Genomic DNA, 25,299 nt, shown 5'->3' with positions numbered 1-25,299 from the left:
GAGGGAGGAAGCACACACATAAGGAGAGGAAGAACATGGATGTGAAAGAGGAAGGGAGGGAGCGGGAAGATGGGCAGGAGGAGGCAGGAGAGAGGGGGAAAGGAGGTGTGGCAGAATGGAAGTCAGTAGTTCGGGTCATTTTGTGCACATTGTTAAAATGTCATGCAGTGAGTCATCAGCAGAATATTAGAAAGGGGAAATATTATGTTATGGCATGCTTTTTATTAGTGACTGTGATTAAATAATACATTATTAACATTATGATAGAATTGAGATAAATTAGACATGGTTTAGCATTTGTATGTTAATACATTACTGAATGTTGGCGGTGCAACCAAACAGGAAGTAAACCAACATGTCGGTCAGCCCCTCGAGCTTTGTTCTACGGATTAGTTTGGGACAATCCCATTTATTTTCCATTGTACAGAGTGTGATGATATTTCTGTGCTCTAGAGGTCAGTGTTGCTCATGTATTCGTCCTCAGCTTAGAAAGATGTGTATTGATACTGTAATGAAACAATATTCATTAATTTGCTCCACAAAAAAAAAAGAAAAAGAGAATAGAACACAAATAAACATCGGAAACATTTTATTAAAAGCATGAGGGGACATATTCATGTCCTCATATGGAACATAAATACAAAATATATTTATATGTACAAATTATGGCAAAGACAAATTGAAGCGTACCAAGAATTTTCTAAAAATGTTAATTCACAAAAAAACTAATATTTACTTTAGCTCCCAATGTTTATCAAAGATAGAGGACTCAAACACGACCACTGTGAACATGATCCATACACAACGCGACGTCTCAGTTCATGAGCTTTGAGGTACAAAAATGAGGTATGCACTACTCAAGAATAAAAACCAAGCCCATCGGCAAGGTCGACTCCTTTTTGGACCGTACCGTTATGAAGATGCTCTTCACAGCAAAAGGTTTAAACTCTCAGCCCATTCAAATGAACTTTACTCAGTTTGTACCTCTCCTGCTGATTCAGGAACTTTCATTGCAAAGAATACTTAGAAATGTACACTGAACTGAAAGGGTACACTGTGACCTTTAGGAGCCGAGTTGCTAACATCTCCACATTTACGGTGCAAGTTGACGAAACACTGTTGCTGAAACTAGAGGAAAGTTGTCAGAATTGCGTTACCTGTAGTGTGAGGCGATATTATAATGTTGTCCTACAAATATTCAAGAGAAGGGAATGCATTTCACCCCCTCAATACATTGTCCTCTGTATTTTACAGATGTAATACAAGGGTCTGACCACAGGGAGGCAGCACACTAGTAGAGCTTCATTATTGTTCACGGTATTAGTTCAAATATCACACATTCATCTGATCCGTCTGCTTCTATGTCTATGTTAAGGGATGATGGTAATGGCAGGAGGTTATCAGATATTGAGAACATTACGGGCAGCAGATTGCGTTACTTTCAAAGCGAAGCAGGAACACAGAACTGGAGACTGAAACCTCGCGTGACTTTATTTTTGCAACGATTAAAATATTTAATATTGTTTGCCCGGTAAGCTCGGTTACTGCACACCGTGTGAGGAGATGCTTTTATATAAATGCAGGAATGCACATAAACAACATGTATGCGGGGAAATCCTATTTCACACAATTTAAAAAGGAATCATTTTACGTTGTCATCAGTCAGTGGAAAAGTTTAAACTGAGTTTCGCTGGATGACGATCCCGAATACTGTTACTGCACAAATAACACCAGCTGCACGAGCAGTGGGAACCACAACGATGTCATGATGAAGCACCATGGATCAGAGTTTGACTCGTTTGATAAGAACAGTTGATATATACATATTTCATATCTTTATAAAAACTGGTTAAGATTTTAGTGCAAATCTGTAATTTCGCCGATGTTATCAATATATCTTTGTGATTCCCACGACTCGTGCTGCTCATTAATCGTCCATATGACACGTCATGCCCGTCGTGTGCCTCTACTGAACACATCTGACAGCAGGGAATACAATCTTGAGTCTGGAAAAAAAAAATGAAGAAAATGCTGATTAAGGCATAAGTTCGAGTACAATATTTTATGTTCTCCCAAATGTATTTCCTTCTTACAGCATGGAGCTTGAAGTCTGCTTGTCTTCCCCTTGTATTAAAAACACACATCTAGAACACGTCGAGCAACATTTGACAGGGCACCACCTATTGCACATGGAATTTCTCTTGTTATTAAAAATCTTAGTTAGTTCACCCTTCAGTGCCGCCTTTGAATGTTGGCTCCTCCCTCTTTCCTTTCTTCCGCTCGTATTTTCTTTCGACGTGAAATTACGCTGCGTCGTTCGACGGAGTCCTAGCTGGAAAAGCCACCGGGCGCGTCGGGGTCGGGGGACTCCGGCTCGTCGGGGTCGTCCTGGTCGTCCGAGGGCAGGTGGACGCGCTGCTCGTCCATGCGCTTGGCCTGCACCCTCTGGATTAGGCTGAAGAAGTCTTCGTCAGGCACTGTGGGGGCGTGGGGGCCTGCTTCTGGTGCCGAGCACCGCTGGTCATCAATCCTAGAGGACTGCAGGTCAGAGAGAAACACAACACGGTGGCCATGACGTTACCATCTCAATAAGAAGACTGATAATCTAAGAGGAGAAAAACCTTTAAGCTTAGCCGCACCTGGCACTTGATGAGCATGTTGAAGAAGTCGTCGCTGGGTTCTTGATGATCCCCCTCGCCCACCAAGTGTCCCAGGTTGTTATGAGTGATCCTCAGGCCCGGAAGGTTTCCCACGTTCACCCTCTGGTCATCGAGACGGCGGCTCTGGGAGCTCGCAATCAGATCAAACAGCTCTTCAGTCTGCGGGGAAGTGGTGATTGCAGTATCTAGGAGAAAAGACACGAGTCCAGTTATTTAAAAAAAAAAAAAAAAGGAGTGCATGTGTCCTTAAAATAGCCATTAAAAAAAGGGCCGTACAGGTATGGGAATACTGGTCTCAACCAACCTATTATTTCGTTCAGGGACGGCACGGAGTTGGCAGCACCTTCTCCGTCGTCTCCGTTCTGGGCCTCATCAAGATGGCAGCGCTGGTCGTCCATGCGGCTGCTCTGGAACTTGCTGAGGAGGTCAAAGAAGCAGTCTTCATCGGACGGGTCGCGGCCCAGCTTCTGAAAGAACAAGGACAAGTTGAGTAAAACAGTCTGCGTATTGGTCCACTCATGACCGAATAGGGACATTACCGGAGGAGCGTCCGCCACATGGACGACCGAGTCATGTTGTTCCTAGAGATAAGAAATATGATCCGCAGATCTGCATGATGACGACGACGACGACGGGGATTTTCAAGGCGACCAGCATGTCGACGAGAAAAATAATCTGATTAACTCACACGGACTGCTGGCCTTGGCCTAGATACTGAAGGTGGTACAATATCAGAAAATGTCATGTAAAAATAAACAACCCATTTGTATTCACGTGAAATGGCCCACATAGAAGATGGAAATATCAACAGATAGCCGTCATAGAGCATGTTGATATAACTTTAATGCGACACAATATTTATGCACGTAGGCCCACCTTGTAAGAGTTGTAATGTTTTTTTGTTACATTTAGTGGATTGACCAAATGGTACAAAAGTCATTAACATGTTTATTGGTTTAAAATGTCACACTTAAAAATCAGTGAGAGGGTTAGATACCAACTAAATACAACTTGGCAGTGCTGGAAATGAGCAAATGGCTTGAATCAATGATCAGCTGATCAATAATTCAATCCCTGACCGACTGAATGCCGTTATCGTGTCACATCCTCACAACTACTCCGCCTCTGACGGTGCTGCTCCCTCACAACATGCAGAGTCGCTCTGATCCAGTGTCACAGTCCAGCTAATGCGTGTAAGCTTTGCAGCAACAGATGCATGGAGAATGTTTAAGCTACAAATACACCGAGGCAGCAAAGCAGATGTGGAATGTTTCTGTTTCACCAGCGGCGCTAAAATATTCTGACAATCCGCTACGAAACCAATGAGGACGACGACATTATTTGAGTTGTAAGAAAGAAAAAAGAAAAAAGTTGCTGTTCACCAAAAAAATGGTCAGACAACACAAAAGCAATATTCTAATAATAATGAAAGATCCTTTCATCTGCATTTTAAAAGTAAACATACTAAAATAAACTAAAAAAGAATTCCTCAGAATTTCACGGCTCCACTGAGAAACGCCTGCGAGCCGATCCAACAAGAGGTTCACACAAAGAATCTGGATGAGCCCGAAGAGAAAAACAGTCACATCTATACAAGAAGAAAAAATAAAAAAAAAGACATGTTCTGTCTTCTACTGAGCTAAAATTGTGAGATAAAGGAATATTATTTAAGCATCGACATATATTGTTATAGAGATACTATAAATACACTATGTACACTATTTATATGATACACATACATTTAAAAAAGCCATTTGTGGATAAAGAACAAAACATTAAACTACATTATTCAGGTCAGTTGACAGCAGATTATCACAGTATCAAATCATTATGCATTCAATTATGTTATTTATAACGGTCGAAACGTTAATTAACTAAACTAACGATGGATTAGGACTCAATGGAACTGCTTACACAAACAACACACACACACACACACTTTCGTGAACATGTACAATGTGAATCACTTCATAGCAGAAGCGGTTTGCGAAGCCGAAACATCCACAAAACGTCCGCCGGCAGGTCAGCGGGAGACGAGGTGAAAGGAAGCGTCACAGATGGAAAAAAGCGTTAAGACGGAGGAGAGAAGTAGAGTCACAAAGCTTTTATAGTAGAGAACAAACATCAGCACAATTTAAAAGTTACAAAAAGTGTGTGACATCTTTAACACTAACGAGTGGAGGAGGTTAAAATCACTTTGCCTCACAGCGATGTGAAGTAGGTCAGCAAACAGCTGATTTCACTCGTCTCGATTCAAGCAATATTTCCTCCCTTTTTGTTTTTTAACTATGCGCCAAACAAAAGTGTTCCTGTTCAGCATAAAAGGCTTTTCACTGACACGACATCAACTCCCTGAAAGTAGAGTCAAATATATACACACAAATACATCCAGTCACATGTACCAAAGAGCTAAAGGAACAAAAAGTGAATACCCCTGCTATCCTTGTTGGAGCTGTAAAACGTAAGTTAAATAGCTTACCGGCAGCACTTTTTCTTCCTCTCTCAATCTCTTTTTTCTTCCTCTCTGAGCTCTCGCTCCGTCCTCACGCCTGACTCACACCTCTCTCACCCACTACTTCCCTCCCTCTCTCTTTGCTCCACTAGACTACCTCCCTCAAAGTTGCCTCTGCTGTTTTATCCCTCTGTTCCAGCCTTCCTTTAATCTCAACCATCCAATTTGTCTCCCTCTCTTTTTCTCCCTCTCCCTCCCTCCCTTTCTCTGTGTGGTTCTCCTGCAGGCCATTTCTATCCTGTCCATCCACTGTGGGAAAACAACTCATTATGGGAAGCAGGGGGAGGAGGGATGAGGGGTGGCCCTGTGGGGAGGGTAGCAGCTCTGTGATCAAGGTCACATTATCAGCATAGGGGTGAGCTGGGGGGGAACAAATGGGAGGAGAGAAAGAGGGGAGAAAGAGGGGGTGAAGAGATGGGTGAAGAGATGGGTGCACGGGTACAGTCATGAGTAAATTGCATACCAACAGTGGCAGCCAGCGGAGGTCAACTGATCAAATGACAAGAACCACCAATGTCAGCGCTCAATTCTTTCAAAAATAAAACTACAACTTCTATAATTCAGCATTAAGAAAAAAAAATATTATCTTCTGGCATGCACATCAAAGAAATTCTCTCGTGGGATTGTTATGGACGAGCTATTTGCACACAAATCAGCTGTGACTTGTGGAAGTTTCTGTCCTTGCCCCCCATGATCTCTGTGTGCATCTCTTCCCCTCTCGCTCTGTAATGTTTAAATAATCAAGGAGGCCCAAAGGGACAAAACAAGAGAGGACAGAACATGTGATGAGGACGAGAGAGAGGGAGGAAATAAAGGTAGAACATAAGTGAGAGTAGGAGGGAGAGAAGGATGAGTTAATATCTTAATTCACTACGGAGGAAGGATTAAAGGAAAACTGAAGATAAAATGTACAACAAATGAAATCTAACAGTCGTAAATCTGCTAATGAAGACCGTGTGATGAGGTACAAAAGCTCCAAATCGAGTCATTTTTAGGCCAGCATTCATGAGAAGACAGTTCAAACTGAAATGAGAAAATCATCTGCTGATGAAGACCATGTGACACGTTTGACAGCGACGAACCGACAGGGTTGGTTGACCTTGTGTTGGGAATGTTTTGTCCCCTGTGTACTGTGTGTCCTTACAGCCCCATGACAGTTCCCTCATATCAGTCCATCTAGAAAAAAGCCCGACGCAGACTGAATTCCTTGCTTTAAAAAACGGGGCACTGATCGTTGGGCGATTGTCGCACCCTGACATGAATACAACCGGTTCTTAAGACACAACAATGCTAGAATGTAGACTTCCCTCCCGACATCTAAGCAAAAAAGGACAGAAGGAAAGAGTGTTCACAGACACACAGCTGGCTTTAAAAAAGGATGTGCTTCAAAGTCATCAGGATCACCAACATGTGTCTTTCTTGTCCCCCTTGTGATGAATTACTGTATCATCACGCATCCCAGTCATTTCCCCTCTTTTCTAGTGCGTCAGCTCGCTGATTACGACAATTAGCATTACAGAAGCGAGGCGTGATGAGGTGCTGTGGGGGCACAGAATTGTAGGGAGACAACAGCTGTGAAACAGCATATTCATTAAGAATCTAGTTCACAGCAAATGGAGCACTGTTGGCATTTAATAAGAAGACACCTTTCACACTGTATCTGACTCCTAACACACCACTGTATAAACCTCATGGGAAATTAAGGGATGTGTTCCCAATTTAATCTCTGTAATTTCGCTCATTTTCTCTTTAAAGCAGAAGCCCTGAAGACATTTTGGACAGTTAGCAGGTAGTTTGAATTCAGCAGTCAGCGTTCCCCTTGATGCTTTCTAGGAGAAACATTGAACTCATATTTTCTTGGGATCTTAGTCGTGATTGAATTAAAAGGCTTCAAGTCTCAAGACTGAAGAGTTGCATTTTTAAAAAATCTGAAAACTGCGTTGTCAAAAAGTGCAAAACTTACATTTACAGCTGCAATTATGAATCAGTTCCAAATTATTAAAGAATACAAGAAAGCTTTGTCCGAATAGGCCAACATGAAACACTTCAGGGGGCTAAAGTGTTACAAAAATATTTGATCAATAGCACTTTTTACGGCAAATATACAGTGGCCGCCACCACTTAGCTTAGCATAAAGACTGGAAACGGGGGGAAACAGCTAGCCTGGCTCTGTCCGGAGGAAAGCTTCCATCTGGCACCGCTTAAGGAGCAAACTTGGGTCAAAGTAAGAAGCCAACAATAAAATAAACTGAAGCTACTCACTGGCACCGGAGGCGGGACTTGCACAGTGATGTCATCGGCGTCGACAGGGGAGTCCAGCCATGGCCTTTCATCCGATGACTGACTGTCCGGGTAGCCTTTTCTTTTGCCCGGCTGTGACATCTGACTCTTGGATCTCCTGGGTGTACGTTCCAAGTCCTGGTTCTCCCCGTTCTGCAGCAGTAGAACGTATCGTTAGAGCGGGATTGATCATTATTTAGGGGGGGGGGGGCACTTTAACAGGAGCATGTCCCTTTGGAGTGAAATGTGAGAGAGACGTTCACCTTGTCTGAAGAGTACTTCCACAGTTCTACACTGTCCATGCTGTTTCGCTTGGTGAACTTGGGTCTCGCTCCTACAGTGTGAACAGAAAAGAAAAGTGTATTACATCATGTTGAAACAACTTATCTCACAACTGAAGAGTCCTTCAAACAGTTCAGTCTGAAATTAAAACAAGCACGCAGGGCGCTCTTTGTTCATTCTCGGGTCAGCGTGGGTCCCATGGTGTTCGGTGTGGATATGAGGTTTAGGTAGACAACCAAACATTTGAATAGGAGTCTGTTTGCCAGCTCCGCACCCGAGAGTGAAATGTAGGACATGGGTGTAAGCTTCTGCCCGGAGGGGGGGGGGGGGGTTCATGAACGCAAACATCACACAAAAGCCAGGCAGATTGTACACATAAAGACTGTACAGTTCCTACACATGCTCCCTATCAGTTGGTGGGAGTCTATAATAATAATACATTTTATTATTTAAAGACAAATTGAGACAAGAAGTTTCATCTACACACCGATTGCTTTGTTTCATGTTTAGCACTGAGTTCAGTCTCACCTTGAGTTGGATTTACATTTTTTCGGTTAGCTTGCTCAAGCCCACGTGTTATTTTTGTCAAACATAGCTAAAAGTGCAGAAACTAAACGCTATTGCAAAATAGAGTTTAGACTCTCCCAGCTGCAGTTATGGGTGGCTGTATTGATGCTCAACCCTCAGTAACATTTATACATTTAAAAAGCCTACTATAAATTGTAGAGCTTGAAGGATATTCTTTTTTTCCCTTCTTATTTCTGTGAGATTTGAGGGCAAGAATAGCTCCAAGACAGCTTCTCTCTCACCACAGTTTGCAGAGTGCAAATGGACTTTTACATTCAAATTCAAAAACACACAAAGACAAATACAAGCACACACACAGAGACGCGTTTAATCTCCTGCAGCTCGACGAAGGAAACCGAGTACTTTGCCACAGTGTCAAAGAAATAAGTGCACATAAACCACAGGTTTAAAGTCTTTAGTTTATCAAGTTGCTATTATATCCTTGAAGATTTATTTCCTTGTTTGTTATACCAAACATATAGTTGCATATTCATTTAATATTCCACATTAGGTAAAACCTATTGCAGAATGAATCTTAAAAGGGAGATAAAACATTAATGTCATTACTGCATTCAATTTACAGTAAATCTAAAAATCAGTGGACCTTTTGACACAAGCTAATGTGTTATGTACAAACTACTCTCATTGTTTTTATATACAACTATAAATTAAGCCCGTTCTGTGTGAAACCAAATGGACTTTGCCTCTGTGCCGTCACATTGCCTGTGAATCTAGTATTAGTGGAGACAAGGACAATGTCATGTTTTTAAGTATAATTCAATTACTGAAATTCAATAGAGTATATGAAAAACATTACAGTACATTCTGGGTTCTGTGAAATCAGACTCTCGCACACAATGTGTGCACTTTTCTTGATAAGGAACACACTTATTTGCTTAATAGCAGTCATGTGTGTCTGTTAAATATGAAGCTGCAGCTTGTTAGCTTAAGACTGTAAACTGGGGGATAAAACTAGCACGACTCTGTTTGAAGAAAACAAAATCTGCCTACCAGCCCTTCTGAAGCTCACTGTTTAACACATTACGTGTTGTATAAAAAAGGTAAAAAATAACTTGTACTGTTACCTTGCATCTCAAACTCTGAACTGGAAGGTGAAAGGTCGCTCTCATTGACCCCGAGAGCCTCCATCAGCTGCTCTACATTCATTCTGGCTGTCAGTTCCCCATTTCTGTCTCCAATCTGAGGAAGAAATTTAGAGGGAGGGACAAAAAAGACAAACAGAGCCAGATGAGTCAAATTAGGTTGAATGCCAGGAGGCTTAGCTTTACCAAAGATGTTTAAAGAATTACGACATAAAGAATAAAATAAATAAGGTCTCACTTCTTTTGAGATGTCCAGATGCTTTCGGGCATAGTGGAGAGCTTGTTTGTGGTTCTGTAAAGACACGTATGCATTTCCCAGACTCCAGCAGGCCCGGCCCTCGCCAACTCTAATGAGACATGAACATGCGGTTAAATGTGAGAAACAAATATTCCTTTTGCTCATGCACGCATGTCTGCGTGCGTGTGCATGTAGAGATATTGCTCATTCTACCTATCAGTGAGCTCCTGGGCAATGTACAGGTGCTTCAGGTGGTAGTCTATGGCCCTGTCGTACTGCTGCAAGAGAGTGTAGGTGTTTCCAAGACTGTAACAGGCCTGCGCCTCCATCACCTGGTCCCTCAGCTGCCTGGACAGCTGCAAAGTTTTCCTTTAGAACAAAAACAGAGGAAGAAATTTAATAAAGGAAATATTGAAGATTTAGAAAGTAAGAAAGTTTGGAAGGTGAAAGGAAGAAAACAATTAAAATATAGTCTTAAGGAACTTTGTTTTTTTAAGAGTTGCATTCGCTTCACTTCACCTTCCCTCCACTAGATGGCAGACTCCTCTTTCCTCACCTATAGTATTCAGTGGCTGTGTTGAACTGGCCCAGGAATATCAGGGCATTGCCGAGGTTACTGTAGGCTCGTCGTTCTGCCGCTTTGTCCCCAAACTCTTTGGCTATGGATAACCGCTGTGAACGACAGAGCAGAAAGGTCACGTCAAGCTAAATCAACACAACATGTCAAACATGCCTTGTAATTATAGCAGCTAGTTTGTAAAAGTTATTTCACCTTACTTTGCCCCATGTTTTTTTTTCTATTCAACAAGCAAAGGCAATTACACAAGGTCATGTTGAAAGCCCCGCTGGGCAACCAATTCCATGACAAGATGTGCTGCTACAGCAGCAGTGGTGGTGCATCAAATCAGCTCCTCCAAAACCCTTTAAGGGAAGTGTGCTCTCCTCTATGGCACACTGATAGATTTGTAATGGGGAAGAGATGAGAGGCCGGCTTCTCCCGCAAGGAAAAAAAAGCGGTTCACAATGAAGAGTGACAGAAAACATGGGGAGCAGGAAGCCATGGCTGTGACCGATTCTCCAAGAAACCAATTTCATCCATTTTCTTTCAATGAGAGGTCATCAGTCTCTGCACACCGTGGTGCTGGAGGGTGAGGTGGATAGTGATCCACTGAAAAGCTCACTAAGGTGTTATTTACTGGCAAGAAAGCTCGGACGAGCATGAGTAATCGTCTACCGCTAGCGTCCTACAGGAGAATAGCACAGGTTTCAATGAACACAATATTGTTTTTCACCTCTATCCCTGTCACTACAACCCATGAAATCGCCACAACTCTGCTATTTGTACCAATTCAGAAGGTAATGGTATGTATCGGACACACAATGGCACAAGTAAGGCCCTCCTTCACGTTCAAACTGGCTGCGCATTGGAGAGTCGGCTATTTTGCATGTACAAACTCAGTCGGATTGAAATCTGTGCAAAGCAAACGAGGTAAGATCTTTTCTCAACAAGAGGCAAATGCACAATAGCCTGCTTATTCGGGAGGGAAGTAACCACTTGTTTGCTTTTGGGCTGCACGTAAGAAGCACACACAAGAGGCGAAACACGAGCGCGACCGAAGTCTGCAAAGTGGAACTGTGGCTGCAGGGAGGACAACCTTGGCTAGCATGTCATAGCCACACATCGTGTGCACTAGCCACCAAAACCTCCAGCAAAACACATTGTATTGTGCGTGTAAAGGTTTGGACAAAACAAGGTTAACACAAAGACCAAACCAAACAAGATGTGTTTGTGTTCCCGCATTTGTGAAACCCGATCTAAATAAGGGGATATGAACGCAGATCTGGTGTTATTAATATGACGCTGGTAAACATCTCCAATTTCTCACCTGACGGTGGAACTTGATCGCTTCGACAAAGTTTCCCAGCAGGTAGTGGGTGTTGCCCAGGTTCCCGTAGGCCCGCCCCTGAGCCGCTCGGTCGCCGAGTTCTTTGACCAAACACAAGTTCATCCTACAGACAACAGCACACACCAAGTTAGTTGCAGTACGTCAAATATATTCAAGTAAACTCTTACTGTAAGTGTTACCGTAACACATCATTAAAATACAAGCCTATAATATACTTATAAATATTGATAAACAACGATATGTTTGTTATGATGAGGTATTAAATACAACAAAACACGGACTGTATTTCATTTTGCAAATGAAAGATAATTATGGCTACTTAGTAGTAAATTCATTGAATAGGACCTCGATAATTGCCCAGTGGGATAATACATTATTTGGGGTTTATGAGGTTTTTTTTTATCTAGGAGGCGATGCCAAATGCATCAGCTGTTTTTAAGAACTGTCCTGCTTTCATTTCCTGAAGAGATTTATGACAAATTTTACTCCAAGGAAAATCAATGAACTCATTAAGTTAATAGTTTGGAGAGGAAATTTGTGGGGGGTTTTTGTTTGTTTTTTAAGCGTTAAGGGTAAAGAAATACACAGACAAACAGTGCTCCTTCGCTGTGAGGGAGGATCTTGTCAAAAGAACAGCCGTGTGTATTGTTCTGTTTCCCAAAACTGGGCTGTGAGGCAGATTAGCCTGAAGGAACCGCTTTAACACAGAAGGCATACATCGCCTGTGGTTTGCCAGAAGGCATTCGTGGAGCGTTTGGAATTAAAGCTGTGGTTTGATGACAAATAAACTGAAATCTTCAGCAACGATGTAGAGCGACTTTCTGTTGAATGCCGACTCATCTCATCATCAATTCTCCCAGCAGCCCACCTGTGAAGTTTGACAGTGGCAGCAGATTGTGGGGCTGCTTTTAAGCATCAGGGACTGAGGGCATTGTGAAAATAAATGCAACAACAGTGGCACATTTATCCATTTTTTGGGGAAAAGCAAAATATTCTAAATCAATTTTGACACCACACAAAGCTTTCAAGCTCACCCGTCTAAAGTACAACTGTGATTTGGAGTTTCTCTATTGTACAGCCCCGTGTACGAGTTCACCGCTCAACAATACGTACTCATAAAAGCCAGTCGCCCTTTGCAGAGTTTCTCGGACATCCGGAGGCAGGTCGCCTGGTTCCTGGGTGCAGCCCCATAACTGCTGTTTGCCCTTCGCATGAAACACGTTGCCGATGTTATAAAGCGCTCTGGCTTCTCCAACCTGCAAATTAGACAACACAAACAACACAACAACACAAGAGAAAGGTGAAACAAACTGAAAAAGGCTGCTTAAAGATGATCCCTGTGTCTTTCTGGGTCTTTAAACAAGACTATAAATGAAACAAACCTTGTCTCCCTGCTCTTGAGAAATATCCAGGTGTCTTTGACAGCACACCACCGCCTCGTCAAAGCGCCCCAACACTTTTAATGTGTTGCCGAGGTTGCCACTAGCTTTTCCTTCTCCAATCCGGTCTCCTATTGTTCTGAGGAAGCAAAACCTTTTTTGTTTAATGTGTATGTCATTTTGCTAAACAATACCCACTGAGGTTTTGGAGGAAGATATAATGAGGAGATGCTGAACAGTGCATTTCCAACTGGTGGCTTGCTCATGGGTAATGTCACAAAGTAAATCCTGCTGGGGTCTTTGATCAGCTCCCTGCTGAAGAACCAGCTGCACTCACTGCAGGGGAGCACATTACTCACTAAAGCTAAATATCCAGCTGGTATTGTCGACTGTTGCTATTAGAAAGTCCCCTCACTTTTTCCATTGTCTAACTTATTATTATATAATTCCTCCCATAGAGAGCTCTGAATGCATAAACGACTCGACTCGTGATGTGAATAACTAAAAACACAGCTTCAAAGTGTCTTTGTGAGACAAAGTCCGGAAGCTAATATCAGATGTGTCCTAAAAGGATTCATGTTTACTAGTTTGATTGCGATCAGGCGACGGAGCTGGCCACTCCGTTTTAGTGCTTTAAGCCGTCAAACAAACAAGCACCAAACGTTTTGCATTCAGCACCTCATAAACTTCATTTACTGTGTGGGCTTCGTGTGGTTTTGAACGCTGGGATAAACATATACCGGCTTGTGTCCAAGGCTGAAGGGAGTGATTTGTAATAACAATGTACGGATGTTTACTGTTGATCGCCGTCAATTGCGGCAAAGCCTCAAACACCAAATATCCGACTGGATGAAAGTCTCTCTCTCAAATTCAAAAAGGGAAACTTTGCAGATTTTCCACCAGCATCGTAGCGTTGCAATGTGGGTGGAATGTGCAAATGAACAATGTTTGGCTGTCCTCTGTGTAACCGGCGCCGGACTCCTCGCTCATTTGCCTGCGAGGAGCCGCCAGATGATGCAAAATGCGCTCTTTCACTACACCTGGTAGACGTCTGCCAGCGGGCGAGCACAGAGCCGGTTAAAGTCTGCAAAGGTTAAATTTTAACACAGTGGAAAGTAAATTGCGCAACTCATGTCCTCCTATTGTAAACGAACGTGAGTTCCAGCACCTATTGTCACAACAGTCTCCAAAACCGACTCCCTGGTGGGGATGTGTATCGCTCCATGAATGTAAAGCAGGTTATTGCATATTAATATCTGATCCCACAGGGCAATCATCAAGGCTCTATTAAAGCCTTTTATTTAACAATGGAGCAGTTATCAAATAAATGAACTGTCAAAAGGTCAAAGAGTACTACAGCATGATTACATGGCAAATATTACAGCTGAATCAGTATTTTTCTTTACATTATGTGCAATAATAAATACTGTAACTAATACTTTGACCAGCTCAAAACAAGTAGTGGCAACTCAACCAGCGTGTGCATGCAGTAGGTAGCAGCAATGAAGACGGAGCAATGCTCACCTGGCCAACGTAAGGTCATGCTTGTGGTATTCCAGGGCCTTGCCATACTCTTTGAGGTAGAAGTAGGCATTGCCCAGCTGGCTGTAGATGGCACTGAGGGTCTTCAGGTCTTCTGTGCCGACCTGCACGGCGGCCTCAAAGAACGCTGTCCCTCCTTTAAAGTCCCCCGCCTTGCACAGCCGCTCTCCTTCCAACGCCAACTCCAAGCACGAGGCCTCCATCCTTAACACATGCATACAGGGGCAGACACGCAGCATCAACATGTGAGCCCCATCACAGGTAGAACAAGGTCTCATTATGTTGGGTTTTCCTCCCCAAACTGTGGGTCTTCTGCACCTCTCATGACTCGTAGCTCAGTTCTCCATCATCTGGATCTTTGTGTGTGGGCAATTAAAAAACGAATAAAAGTTGTAGAGACATATGAACACTTATTATCTTCTCATGGTGAGGAACAAATTACCAGTATTGCCATGACAACAAGATGAATCTATGGACCGTTGCCTTAGTGACTGAGTCTGAGGCCGAGCACCTTGAAAAGTGAAAACACCTTTTTCACTCACGACTGCTCATGTCAGCTCGTTGGTTGGAGTCAGATTCATAAAAGACAAAGCTGTTGTTGCATCGGCCGACGACGTCACGCTGATTTCTAACAGAGATTAAAGTCACGATTTCCATGAAAAGATATCACATTAATTCATGAACTGACACTGTTCATTGCCCATGTGGCATGAAAACAATCATGGACGCTCGTTTCAAAACGTGACCGTCCGAGTGCGTCTCTGCGACATTGTGAAGCTGAAATATAAAAGCAATGTTTCCAGAAATATATCAGAGAAGTGGAGAGGGATCCTCCATCCACCTCTACAATGTATTTCTCACCATGGCAACTGCTGGATCAATTCAACAACTTAAGTATTTGATGGACACTACTTCAGCAACATGAAAAGTAAGCAGAGCTGCTCATAGTAGATCAGAAACCAGGCGTTATGACGGATATCAAGGGGCAAAAAAAAAAGATGTACCAAAATATTGACACACACACACACACAACAGTGAGTTGCATCCAGAAAGTATACACCAGATTCTTTGTTTAATCCAGGATAAACTGAAGGCCAGCAGATTTAGCTGTGCCTCTAAATTCCAGATACGGTACTAGAATTTAGAGTTAAGCGAGGATTATCCTCAAATCTAATCGGTTTTACAAATGGCACCATTGAAAAAGTATAGCAAAGAGAAGCTGCAGACCATGTATAGTTGCATCTGCAGCTTTAGCAGAAAACCCCAAAGCATTTGTTCTTAGCTGCGTTGAAGAAACACCTCGTTACACTCCTGCTCTCCCATTAGGGATACATCTCTGACACTAATCCTCCATCTAGGGACCCATCTTTCTTTATCTTGCCCCGTTGCAATGCATCATGCATGGTTATGTAAAGGGTCACTGGAATGTGTACCGGATTGTGATACCTTGTAATGTTGGTCATCTTAAATGTATTAAAAACACATTTCACTCAGTACAAGCCCTTTTGAATTTTGTAGCCCTTTTGTAGTCAAAGGAAACACAAACGTCTCCTCCGTTTGCTAAACACATGACTGAAATAGCAAAAAGGAGTTATTGCAACAGGTAGTTATTTACACTACCAACACTATGATCGTATGGTTCGCATTTTCTCAAGTTGTCCTGATCTAGAATCAGCGTGCACCACCAAGGTCATTTGGTTTGCAAACTCTTGATTGCCACATGACCTTTAGTCCTTTGCAGTGTTTCAGCAGTACCTGTGTTTTTGCTTGGCTCGTGTTTTGTCCACATACACCTGCAGCTCCACGTGTAAGGGCCTGAGCATAGCTTGAGGTCGGGGGCCACAGTGGACCAGTCTACACATCGCGCTCTCTGCTGCAGTCAGAGGGGAAGGCTCAGCTGCCATGAGGGCAAAAGGTGAACAAGACAAGCGACGGTCCCAAAACAATAAGATGCGGTCCGAACAAGCAGTGCGCTTCAAGTTAAAGGATATCAGATGATAGTTAGATTAATTTCTTTAAAAGTCCATGTTGTCCAATGAATAACTTCATTCAAATTGCAAAATATCAGCAATGTTGCCGCAAACCCGGACACAACAAAAGTGAAATGTATAGACAGTCCCGCACCAGCCAAAACAAATATTTAAAAAATAAAAAATAAAAAATAAAAAATAAAAATCACATTTGCTTTGCAAGTCCTCGAGAATGTTGTAAAAACTTAAAGATGAACCCTCTGATCCCACCGCCGAGCCCGTCAGGAGGGAATTGGAGAATATTCCTTGAAAGAGCAGGTCCAGTTACAGTTGTATTTATTCGCAAAAACATGTTGATTTAACACTTTAGGGCGTGTTCCCCCCAATACAACTGAATGTAATCAGGAAGTTGTCCGCTGTTGTTCTCACAATACCCAACAACAGAACTGTGTCCTCCCTTTTCATCCTCGTCAACCTGTCCTCAGCGAGATCCATTGTTTCCGACGTGCCATAACAAGTCACGCTCTGAAAGAGGGTGTGTGTGCACTGAGGGGAACAATTTGGGTGAGAGCAGGACTACAGTCAGGGACGACAAAGCCAGTGCAATACTCATAAGCTTGACCATTGCTCCAATGAGAGGACGGATGAGAGAGAGCGAGAATTGCTAATCCAGTGATCTGCACCGTCTTGGTCGGGACAATATAATTAACTGATTGGCCAAGTCTAATCCAACTATCTGCTGACACTGGCAGAAACATTATTAGGTCACCGACCAGCACTAATAAGACTGAGTGAAGAGGAGGTTACGGGCCTATAACGATCAAGAGTGCATAAATAATTTGATTTATTGTCACTCGGATGAATAACCAATGTCTGACTTCTACATGATGTCTATGTTCATTTATCTACGATCTTGGGACAAAAAATGTTTTAATGCTGCAACAAATAATGTAGAAACAAATCCAATATATCGATAATATTTAAAGTAATTACCAGTTTCTCACTTTTAAATAGTGAATTCTAAAAGCTCAATGTATTTAATGCATATTCTTCAACTTTCAAATCACGCACTTTAACGCTGCCAAAACGTGGTAACTGGACCTGAACGCATCTTGTGCCTGCGCCGCTGCTAATGTGCCACTAAAGCTCCTCCTCCTGCGCTGACGAGCTCGCCAGAGATGCAACTAATAACATTAACGATATTCAATTCAGCTGTGTCAGTAAGCCGTGACAGCAGGCACAAGAAACAAGTCCTCCCACTAAAAAAGACATTTCCTCTACACCTCAAACCACTAATCATTTAATTTATGGCACCCATTTGTTTTTAATTCCATGTTGTGAAAATAAGTATGTTATGTCTTTTTTTTCAAGGGTCAATAAAGTATCTATCTATCTATCTATCTATCTATCTCTCATTTGTGCTGGTTACACCGCATTTCAATACCATATTTGGGCTTCCCCTTTGATCTCTCACAGGTGTTACTAATGACATTGGCTGTGGCTCTTTTCTATTCAAGCGTCCCAGTGAGAGCGCGCGCGCACACACACACACACACACACACACACACACACACACACACACACACACACACACACACACACACACACACACACACACACACACACACACACACACACACACACACACACACACACACACACACACACACAATACCAAGACAAAAACATGGAATTCAGACTTCAATCATCGTGTCATTTACACCTGTGCTTTTGTTACTGTGACATTACGTCTGCAGTTAAAAAAAGTTTGTGTGCTGACCTCTTTGAAACAGATGCCGATCCCGCAGCTGAGATCATGACTAAAAACTGTTAGTTTTTACTGGACTGAAGAGAAAGAAATATATCCAGTCTGGATTAGTATTTATGTAAAAAACTAACAAATAAAATGATAATAAATATATTAATTTGCTCTAGTTTTAGAGCAAATGCAGTTTAGGGCAATAATAAGTATGTTGGCCATCAGAACCATTCAATCTGGTACTACATCTTTTAGGTTGGCTGGCCATAACAGACAAAAGTAAATCATGAGAAAAAGTGGATGGGACTGTTACCACAGCCCTTCAAAATGTGCAAGGTCATACCCTTGACTTACAACGGATTTAAAATAGCAACAATTAGTAATGCAGCAGTGAGTGGAAACCCTCCAGCTCCGAAATTGTTCAGAAGGGAAAATGTTGATGTTGATAATTCCCTGAAGCAGATTTGAACAAGGTCATCAACAAAGTTGTAGACTGAAGCGAGACTATACTCTTCAGTGCAAAGGCCCTGATGGCAGTAGCCAGGAGGATGAACGGTACAAGGTCAATGAAGTGGCAAGATCACAGAGGAAACATGATTGAGCAATCCTGTCTATGATGTAGAATACAGCAAGTGTAGTTAAACAAGCTAAAGACTCTGTCCCTTCAACTTGCCCAGTGTTAAGGCACCCAGCAAGCCTCCGTTGTTTCTGATGTTACACACATGGTTTCAGCATGGTTGTTCAAGAATGTACTTAAAAAGGCAAAAGAAGTGTTGCTTTGCTTTCTCTTTGCGTCCTATACAATTAGCTTTGTCTGACAAAGAAAGGCAAAGAAGCCTAGCATCTATCCACTGCAAGGTGGCTGCTGAGGCCTTGCACGTACAGCAGGGCGGTCAGTGTCTTCATGGGAGCGTGACAGTGATAAGGAATGAGGATGAAGCAGGTAATTACAGAGGTGCTGCGACAAGGGAAAGACAAAGATGAGGGGAAAACATGAGGACAGTGAGTCCTGCAGCAGATGGTGCAGGGGCCTCTGTAAACCACGACCAAAGTGTAAAACCCTGAACTGTAAAACAGATTGTGGAAAAGAAGGGCGCAGCCTTCGAAGCGTTTGACGACATTGTTAAATATACTAAGTTGTGCAGTTCTCAGTTAAAAGGCCAATATATCATCACTCATCTTGATCAGAATCAGTAAACTAAAAGTACTGCGTGAGAGCTTGTATGAGGGCTAACTGGCAGACGGAAAGAAAGAAGCCAACATCGAGAGAAAGACATTCATGGACACGGCAAGAAAGGCAAAGACAAGGGACGGCAAGACGAGGACCAAAAAAAAAAAAAGAGAGGGTTTTCACATGACTCTAATTCTTGTCGTCTTTGTGGTTGGAGAGAGAAAGGATCTGTGCAGCGCATGCTACCATTCCCTTCTCTGTACCTCTGTAATTGGTCTGGTTGGGAGACACTCATCCCATAATAGCCTGCCTGTGGTCTAAGAAGGACAGTCTCCCAGTGTTGTTCCCATGACAGAACAGAGTACGTTGGACAGGTTTCAGGGAGCAGGTCATGGAGGTAGAAGTGAGGTCGAGTGTGAGCTGAACTATGACCGGATGAGGTTTGTCCTTTTATTGTCAAACGGTGTGGCTCTCTCTGTTGTACGGTCAACAAAATGCTTTTTGGGGTTTGGACTGTTGGTCGAACCAGCTTTTAAAATACAGTATATCACCTTGAGCTGTAAAGTTTACCAGTCAAAACTGTAGATGAACAAGATTATTGTGCCGTGATTGGTCATGAAATTGATTGAGTTGCATCCCTATTGCTGTAGCCGTTACATTGTTTATTCTGTACACATCGCTTCTGTCCATCTGGGTAAAGCCCTCAAAGCCAAATTTGTGATTTGGGGCTGTACATAATAAACTGAATTGAATTATTGTGTTTTGCAACACTGTAAGCGTGAAATATTTGGTTGAGACCGTTAGAATTTAGCAATTAAGCTGTATGAAGTAGTTGAAAATATGTTTAAAATAAAATATAATTAAAAAGCAGATTAATCAATCATGAAAATAACCTTAAGCTGCACCTGTAGATATTTTACAACTTAAAGAGTTGACCAAATATTGCAATAAACACATACTACTGTTCACTATTGTGTCCATTATATTCTATGTGAATGGAAATCGAAGCCACAGGAAGAAACAGGAATATCAATTCTAATAAATAGTGACAACCACAACCTGTATATGATGTATGTCCCAATATTTAAAGCTGAATCAGATTTCAGATCACATTTTTATTTCATTTATTTCCTCCGAAAAAATAAGCAAATGTTGGATTTACATTTTTTTCTTGGAGCTTTTTTTTGGATCCTCATTCCATATTTATTCGGGGTTCAACACTACACTTCCCATTATTCTTGGCTTAGCTATGAAACTCTGCTCGGAGGGATGCGGCCATAATTACAGAGCGCCACAGCCAGTTGTCAAGGAAACCAAGGAGAAACTCTCGAGGAATGTTTGGTCGTCTTGCGGCGCATTTCTCTTTCATTAACAGCAGAGCTGGATCCTTCTTTCTTCTTTTTGTCCGATTTGCTTGTAAAACTGCAGTTTCTCTTAGTCTGGAGCAATATTAATGTGCAAAGAAAAATCATGCAATATGATCCGAACAACAGAAACCGTTGAGAGAACGTAATGCGACATTTATGGACTAATAATTATAATTGAATCTCATAAGCAACAATTCCCATGATCCTTGGTCTCCGTGAAGGACATGACATAGATCTAATGACATGCCCATGTTCAGCAACAGGCGTGTGCCCTTTCACCAAAGAGGTGATGTCATCACACCTTTTGATTGTTATTGTGCCCATTGTACAGGTAAATAAGGACATAAATCTGTTATGGGCTTCTTGGACAGGGTGAAGGTTGTATAGAGCAGCAAGTCTAAAGTTTCAGTCCACAGACTTCCATCTAATTTACATCTACTGCGCCACAGAGATGCTTCTGTTCATAACACAGTACTTTGTTTATGGCGAACTGAACCGTTGTACAGGACTCGTTTGTTTACAAAGACCACGCAGATGACATACTTTTGTGTCCTGTCTGCGTTTCTTTAGCAGCTACAGTGTGTGTGTGTGTGTACGTGTGTGTGTGTTGGACAATCTTGAAGGTTTTGTGAAAGTTTAACCCTTATTCCCAGCAGTCCACTCTGTCACAGACACTGGGCTTCAAATTTAAAAAGGATGTAATGAGTAAAACATCTGTTCTGTTACGTTGGTTACTTTATTGATCAAGTTTGAGCACATGTATGTTCTTGCTCAAAAGTATGTTACACACATATTATATTACCCATCTGACTCACAGTCCTCACCTCCAACCATTTCTTTGGAAACTGTTACAAGGCGGTTATTATCACATAGATCATTTCCCTACAATTGTTGCATAAGCCGTGGGTGTTGACTGAGACTGACTAACAACTATGAGGAGGAACAATAACTAAATGTAACCTAGGTTGTGGCGATTAGTAATTTCCAAAATGTCAAGATATTAAAACAAAGATGCATCATTCTGACAAGTGTTCCCAATATCTGATCAGTTGACTTGACAGAAAGGCTAACAGATAAATTAGCCCATGGGCAACAGTTAAAAAACATTCATAAGTTAGGCTGAAACAATCTGTCAATAATGTGCAACTTGTTTGACAGGTGAGCAACTGTTGGTCATGTTTCAAGCAAACATGCCAAATGTATTTGCTTTCACCTTCTTAAAAGTGAGGGTTTGATGCTTTTGAATGTGTCATAATGGGCCTCTGAAACTTTTGTCTGACAAGCAATCAATTAAACAAGAATATATTGAAAAATAAATTCAACTATGGAGTGCCATTGAAAGACAGTTAAAAGTCAAAGCTGGTGTGAGACGGCTCCAAACAGAAAGTGAGAAACTTTGCAAATGAGTGGGAACATGTTTATGACATTAACACCAAAAATGCAAAAAAGAGGTTAAGTGCCACTTTGGCAGATTCTGCTACACAAATCCATCCACACACACACACACACACACACACACACACACACACACACACACACACACACACACAACCTCTATGTGTGCATCTGTGTTCAGGTTTCTGGGATCTCCTGACTGTGTACGTATACGGTCCTGCATCCACATGGCACGCATAAACCAAAGCCATACGTGCTGTGAACGTGTCCAACCTGGACACACACACACACACACACACACACACACACACACACACACACACACACACACACACACACACACACACACACACACACACACACACACACACACACACACTCCAACGTCCACATCTGATGAGGCTCCTTTCAGTCTGTACATTCCAGCCACAGCAGCTCAATGACCCGAGCCAGGAATGAGGCTTGGAACCGGGCTCTGGCTGGAGCTGAGGCCGGGTCCTGGTGCTTTAAAAATCAGTGAAAGCTGGCTGGTCAAGTTCCGCCCGCCTGACTCCTCCTTAGTAAGCAAAGCCCCGAGCTGGAAAGCCTCTAGTATTCTCCCAGTTCGCTGTCCCTTCAGCCGCTTCCTCCCTCTTTCTCCTGACAGCCATTCAAGGGCAGAGTGCACAGCTGACCACACCACCCCACCCATGCGCGCCGGCGCGCCCCCCCCTCTCCCTCGGGTCCTACCTTGAGTGCAGCCTCTTGCTGGCCAGGTCCTGGTCCACGCCGTTAGCAGCCGACTGAGCCATGGAGCCGCTGCTAGCCTGCCTCCCTCCTAGCTTGCTTCCTCCCGCTATGAGGCCCCCTCTCACAATCACTTCCTTCAGAGACAGCTGCCCTTTTCTTCTTTCTCTCGTTCCGCTTCTCTGTCACTCCCCTCTCTCCTTCTCTCTCTCTCTCTCTCTCTCTCTCTCCACCCCCTCCCTCCCCCCTTTTTGCGCTCGGGTCTGCAACACACAGTTCGTTTCTCCCTCCCCTCTTCCCACATTCGCCACAGCAATGGAAGCTGCCGAGGAAGGGAGCTATTGTGCAAATACACCATAAATACGCACAGCCCCTCCTCCGAAGTGACGTCACGGGCCCGGGGAGTTGCTGAATGCGCGTGAGCCTTGAACGTGCCGGCTGGAGAGCACGCGTGTGAACTATGCGCGTGTTTCACAGGCTTGAAAACATTTCACGCACAGACACAAACAACTGAAAGTGTGTCTCGATGTTGTTGTCTTTTTGTTGCTGCCTTTCTTCTACGAAAATATGTTTCCCGCAGATTGACGTGAGTGGGCGTGGTCAGAAGTTTTACCTGTTCAGCAGCGACGTCAGGGTCGACCTCAGCGTCACAGCAAGGTGGGAAGTTAAGCTACTGAAGGTCAGCAGAAGCAACAATTTCAGGAATGTTTAACAGGGATTTATTTCCTGCCAGGCATGCAGAATACTAACATTAAAATACCCCAACATAGATTTACATGATGGTCCAAAGCTTTCTCCACACTATCATTACATTAATTCATCTAATATTTTGCCTAAAAGCCAAGTTCATGGAGTGATAGCTTCACAGGTTGGTAATACCCTTTGATTACCTGTCAAAACTCCACTCTGATCATAACACTAGTTCTGTTGCATTGCTTCGTTGTTCCATATTCTGCCACTCTTTTCCTTCAGTGACCACTTTCCTGCTGTTTTCACCATCTGATCTTCCCCAGCTAATTACACACATACTTCCAATTTCCCATCGGCCCGGTTAATTTCCATATACGAGATCCTCCAGATTGTCTAGTCTGTCAGCCCTGCATGCGTTCCATCCTTGATTTATTAGTGTAGCCTGTCTGAACCTGCCAGCCTAAATACCTGCCTGTTTCTCGGCTTGGTGAATCTTCGCCTTTTCAGATTGATCTCCTGGGTTGTGATGCCTTTGGGTTAAAGTCTGTTCTGTGCCACAATTGTATACCTGGGACATGACTCACGATTGTGTCATTCTTTTTAAAGACCCTAAAGACCTGGTTTCAAATCTTAAGTCTTTCCCTGACATATATCACTCATGACCAAACAATCTATATATTTTTAAACCTCAAGACTTCTTAAACTCAGCTGATCAGATTGGATTCACAGTGATGACGACTGAAGGCGGTGTCCATAAACTTGTTGAAAATTGTTTCCAATGAGGAAAGAGCGTATGAGAAAAAGTGCTAAACCACTCATAGACTTGCTTCATGTGTTACATACACCCTTTATATCTACAGCAGGCATGCTACAGTAACACTTATAACATAACAATAGATGTACTGCTACGTTTCACCTTTCCTAGTTCGGATTGCCTTTGAGTGCAGTAATACATCATAATAAGAAGCTGCGGTCCACCCTGTTGTCTCTCCACCCCATCAAAAAAAAGGATCCTTCTGAAAACGTCAAGCAGTGACACAAGATAAATGTGTGGAGTGTGTATAGTCAGAAGCTTGGTATAGTAAAATCATGCTCCTGTTTCACACATGTGATCTCTGATACAGGCACATGCTGCTTTCATTACTATTTGTAATTCTTAAATACATTGTGTTACTTCATATTGACTTCAAGAGAATTATTCATTTATTATGATATGTATTTATAACATTGTCATGTGGACTTACTTACTCACACATTGAATGCTAAATATACATATTACATAACATTAAGGAGTTCCAGTTTCAAGAAAGGCGTATTATCTTGTAATGAGGTGGCCTCTGCAGTACCTGAGGTTCACCATAAGAGGGCAGCATTGCACTAGTGAGGCAGCAGAGTTCATGACAGGAACTACAGAGTGGACACAATAACATGAACTCATGTGATGGCAATGCAAAAATACAATATTTGCAATCCTTATAATGATAAACTTGTGTTGAGACTCATTTTATTCCAACTCTTTATGAGGCCTTTTTAAATAATATGTAAAATCAGCTAATTTGTCATCTTTTAAAAAAATTGACGATTGCTTTTATTGTAATGTTTTACATATTTTTTGGCACATTGTTGCTAGTTTTTAATAGTTTATTGTCATTGTGTTCTTTGCTGTTTAATTCCAGCGGTAAGTATTCCTATTTTTACACACTTTTTTCTTATTTCAATATTTTCTTTTTACTATATTATAACAGCTCTTT

General features: G+C 42.4%; 1 protein-coding gene across 3 annotated transcripts; it reads right to left on the bottom strand.

The window, feature by feature from the left end:
- Nucleotides 1–528: 528 nt before the first annotated feature.
- gpsm1b (G protein signaling modulator 1b) lies at nt 529–23,068 on the bottom strand. 3 transcript variants are annotated; one of them, XM_068574604.1, is made up of 14 exons: nt 22,862–23,068; nt 14,453–14,674; nt 12,932–13,067; nt 12,663–12,805; nt 11,529–11,652; nt 10,199–10,314; nt 9,856–10,011; nt 9,643–9,751; nt 9,387–9,501; nt 7,716–7,786; nt 7,435–7,605; nt 2,965–3,124; nt 2,640–2,845; nt 529–2,538 (listed from the first exon to the last, which is right to left on the bottom strand). In XM_068574604.1, exons 1-14 carry the CDS (start codon nt 22,921–22,923, stop codon nt 2,329–2,331), a joined length of 2,001 nt encoding a protein of 666 aa, XP_068430705.1. In that variant the 5' UTR covers nt 22,924–23,068; the 3' UTR covers nt 529–2,328. The 3 variants fall into 3 exon arrangements, with proteins under 3 accessions (XP_068430705.1, XP_068430704.1, XP_068430706.1); XM_068574603.1 differs by having other exon boundaries at nt 530–2,538; nt 2,965–3,127; XM_068574605.1 differs by lacking the exon at nt 22,862–23,068 and adding an exon at nt 14,789–14,817 and having other exon boundaries at nt 530–2,538; nt 2,965–3,127.
- Between the last annotated feature and the right edge of the window lie 2,231 nt (nt 23,069–25,299).

This window comes from Clinocottus analis, unplaced genomic scaffold (assembly GCF_023055335.1).
Source record: "Clinocottus analis isolate CAN_PGR_092001 unplaced genomic scaffold, fCliAna1.0.p SCAF_13, whole genome shotgun sequence".
Taxonomy (NCBI): Eukaryota; Metazoa; Chordata; class Actinopteri; order Perciformes; family Cottidae; genus Clinocottus; species Clinocottus analis.
The sequence above is the reverse complement of the archived record's forward strand: the minus strand, read 5'-3'. Positions and strand labels throughout refer to the sequence as shown.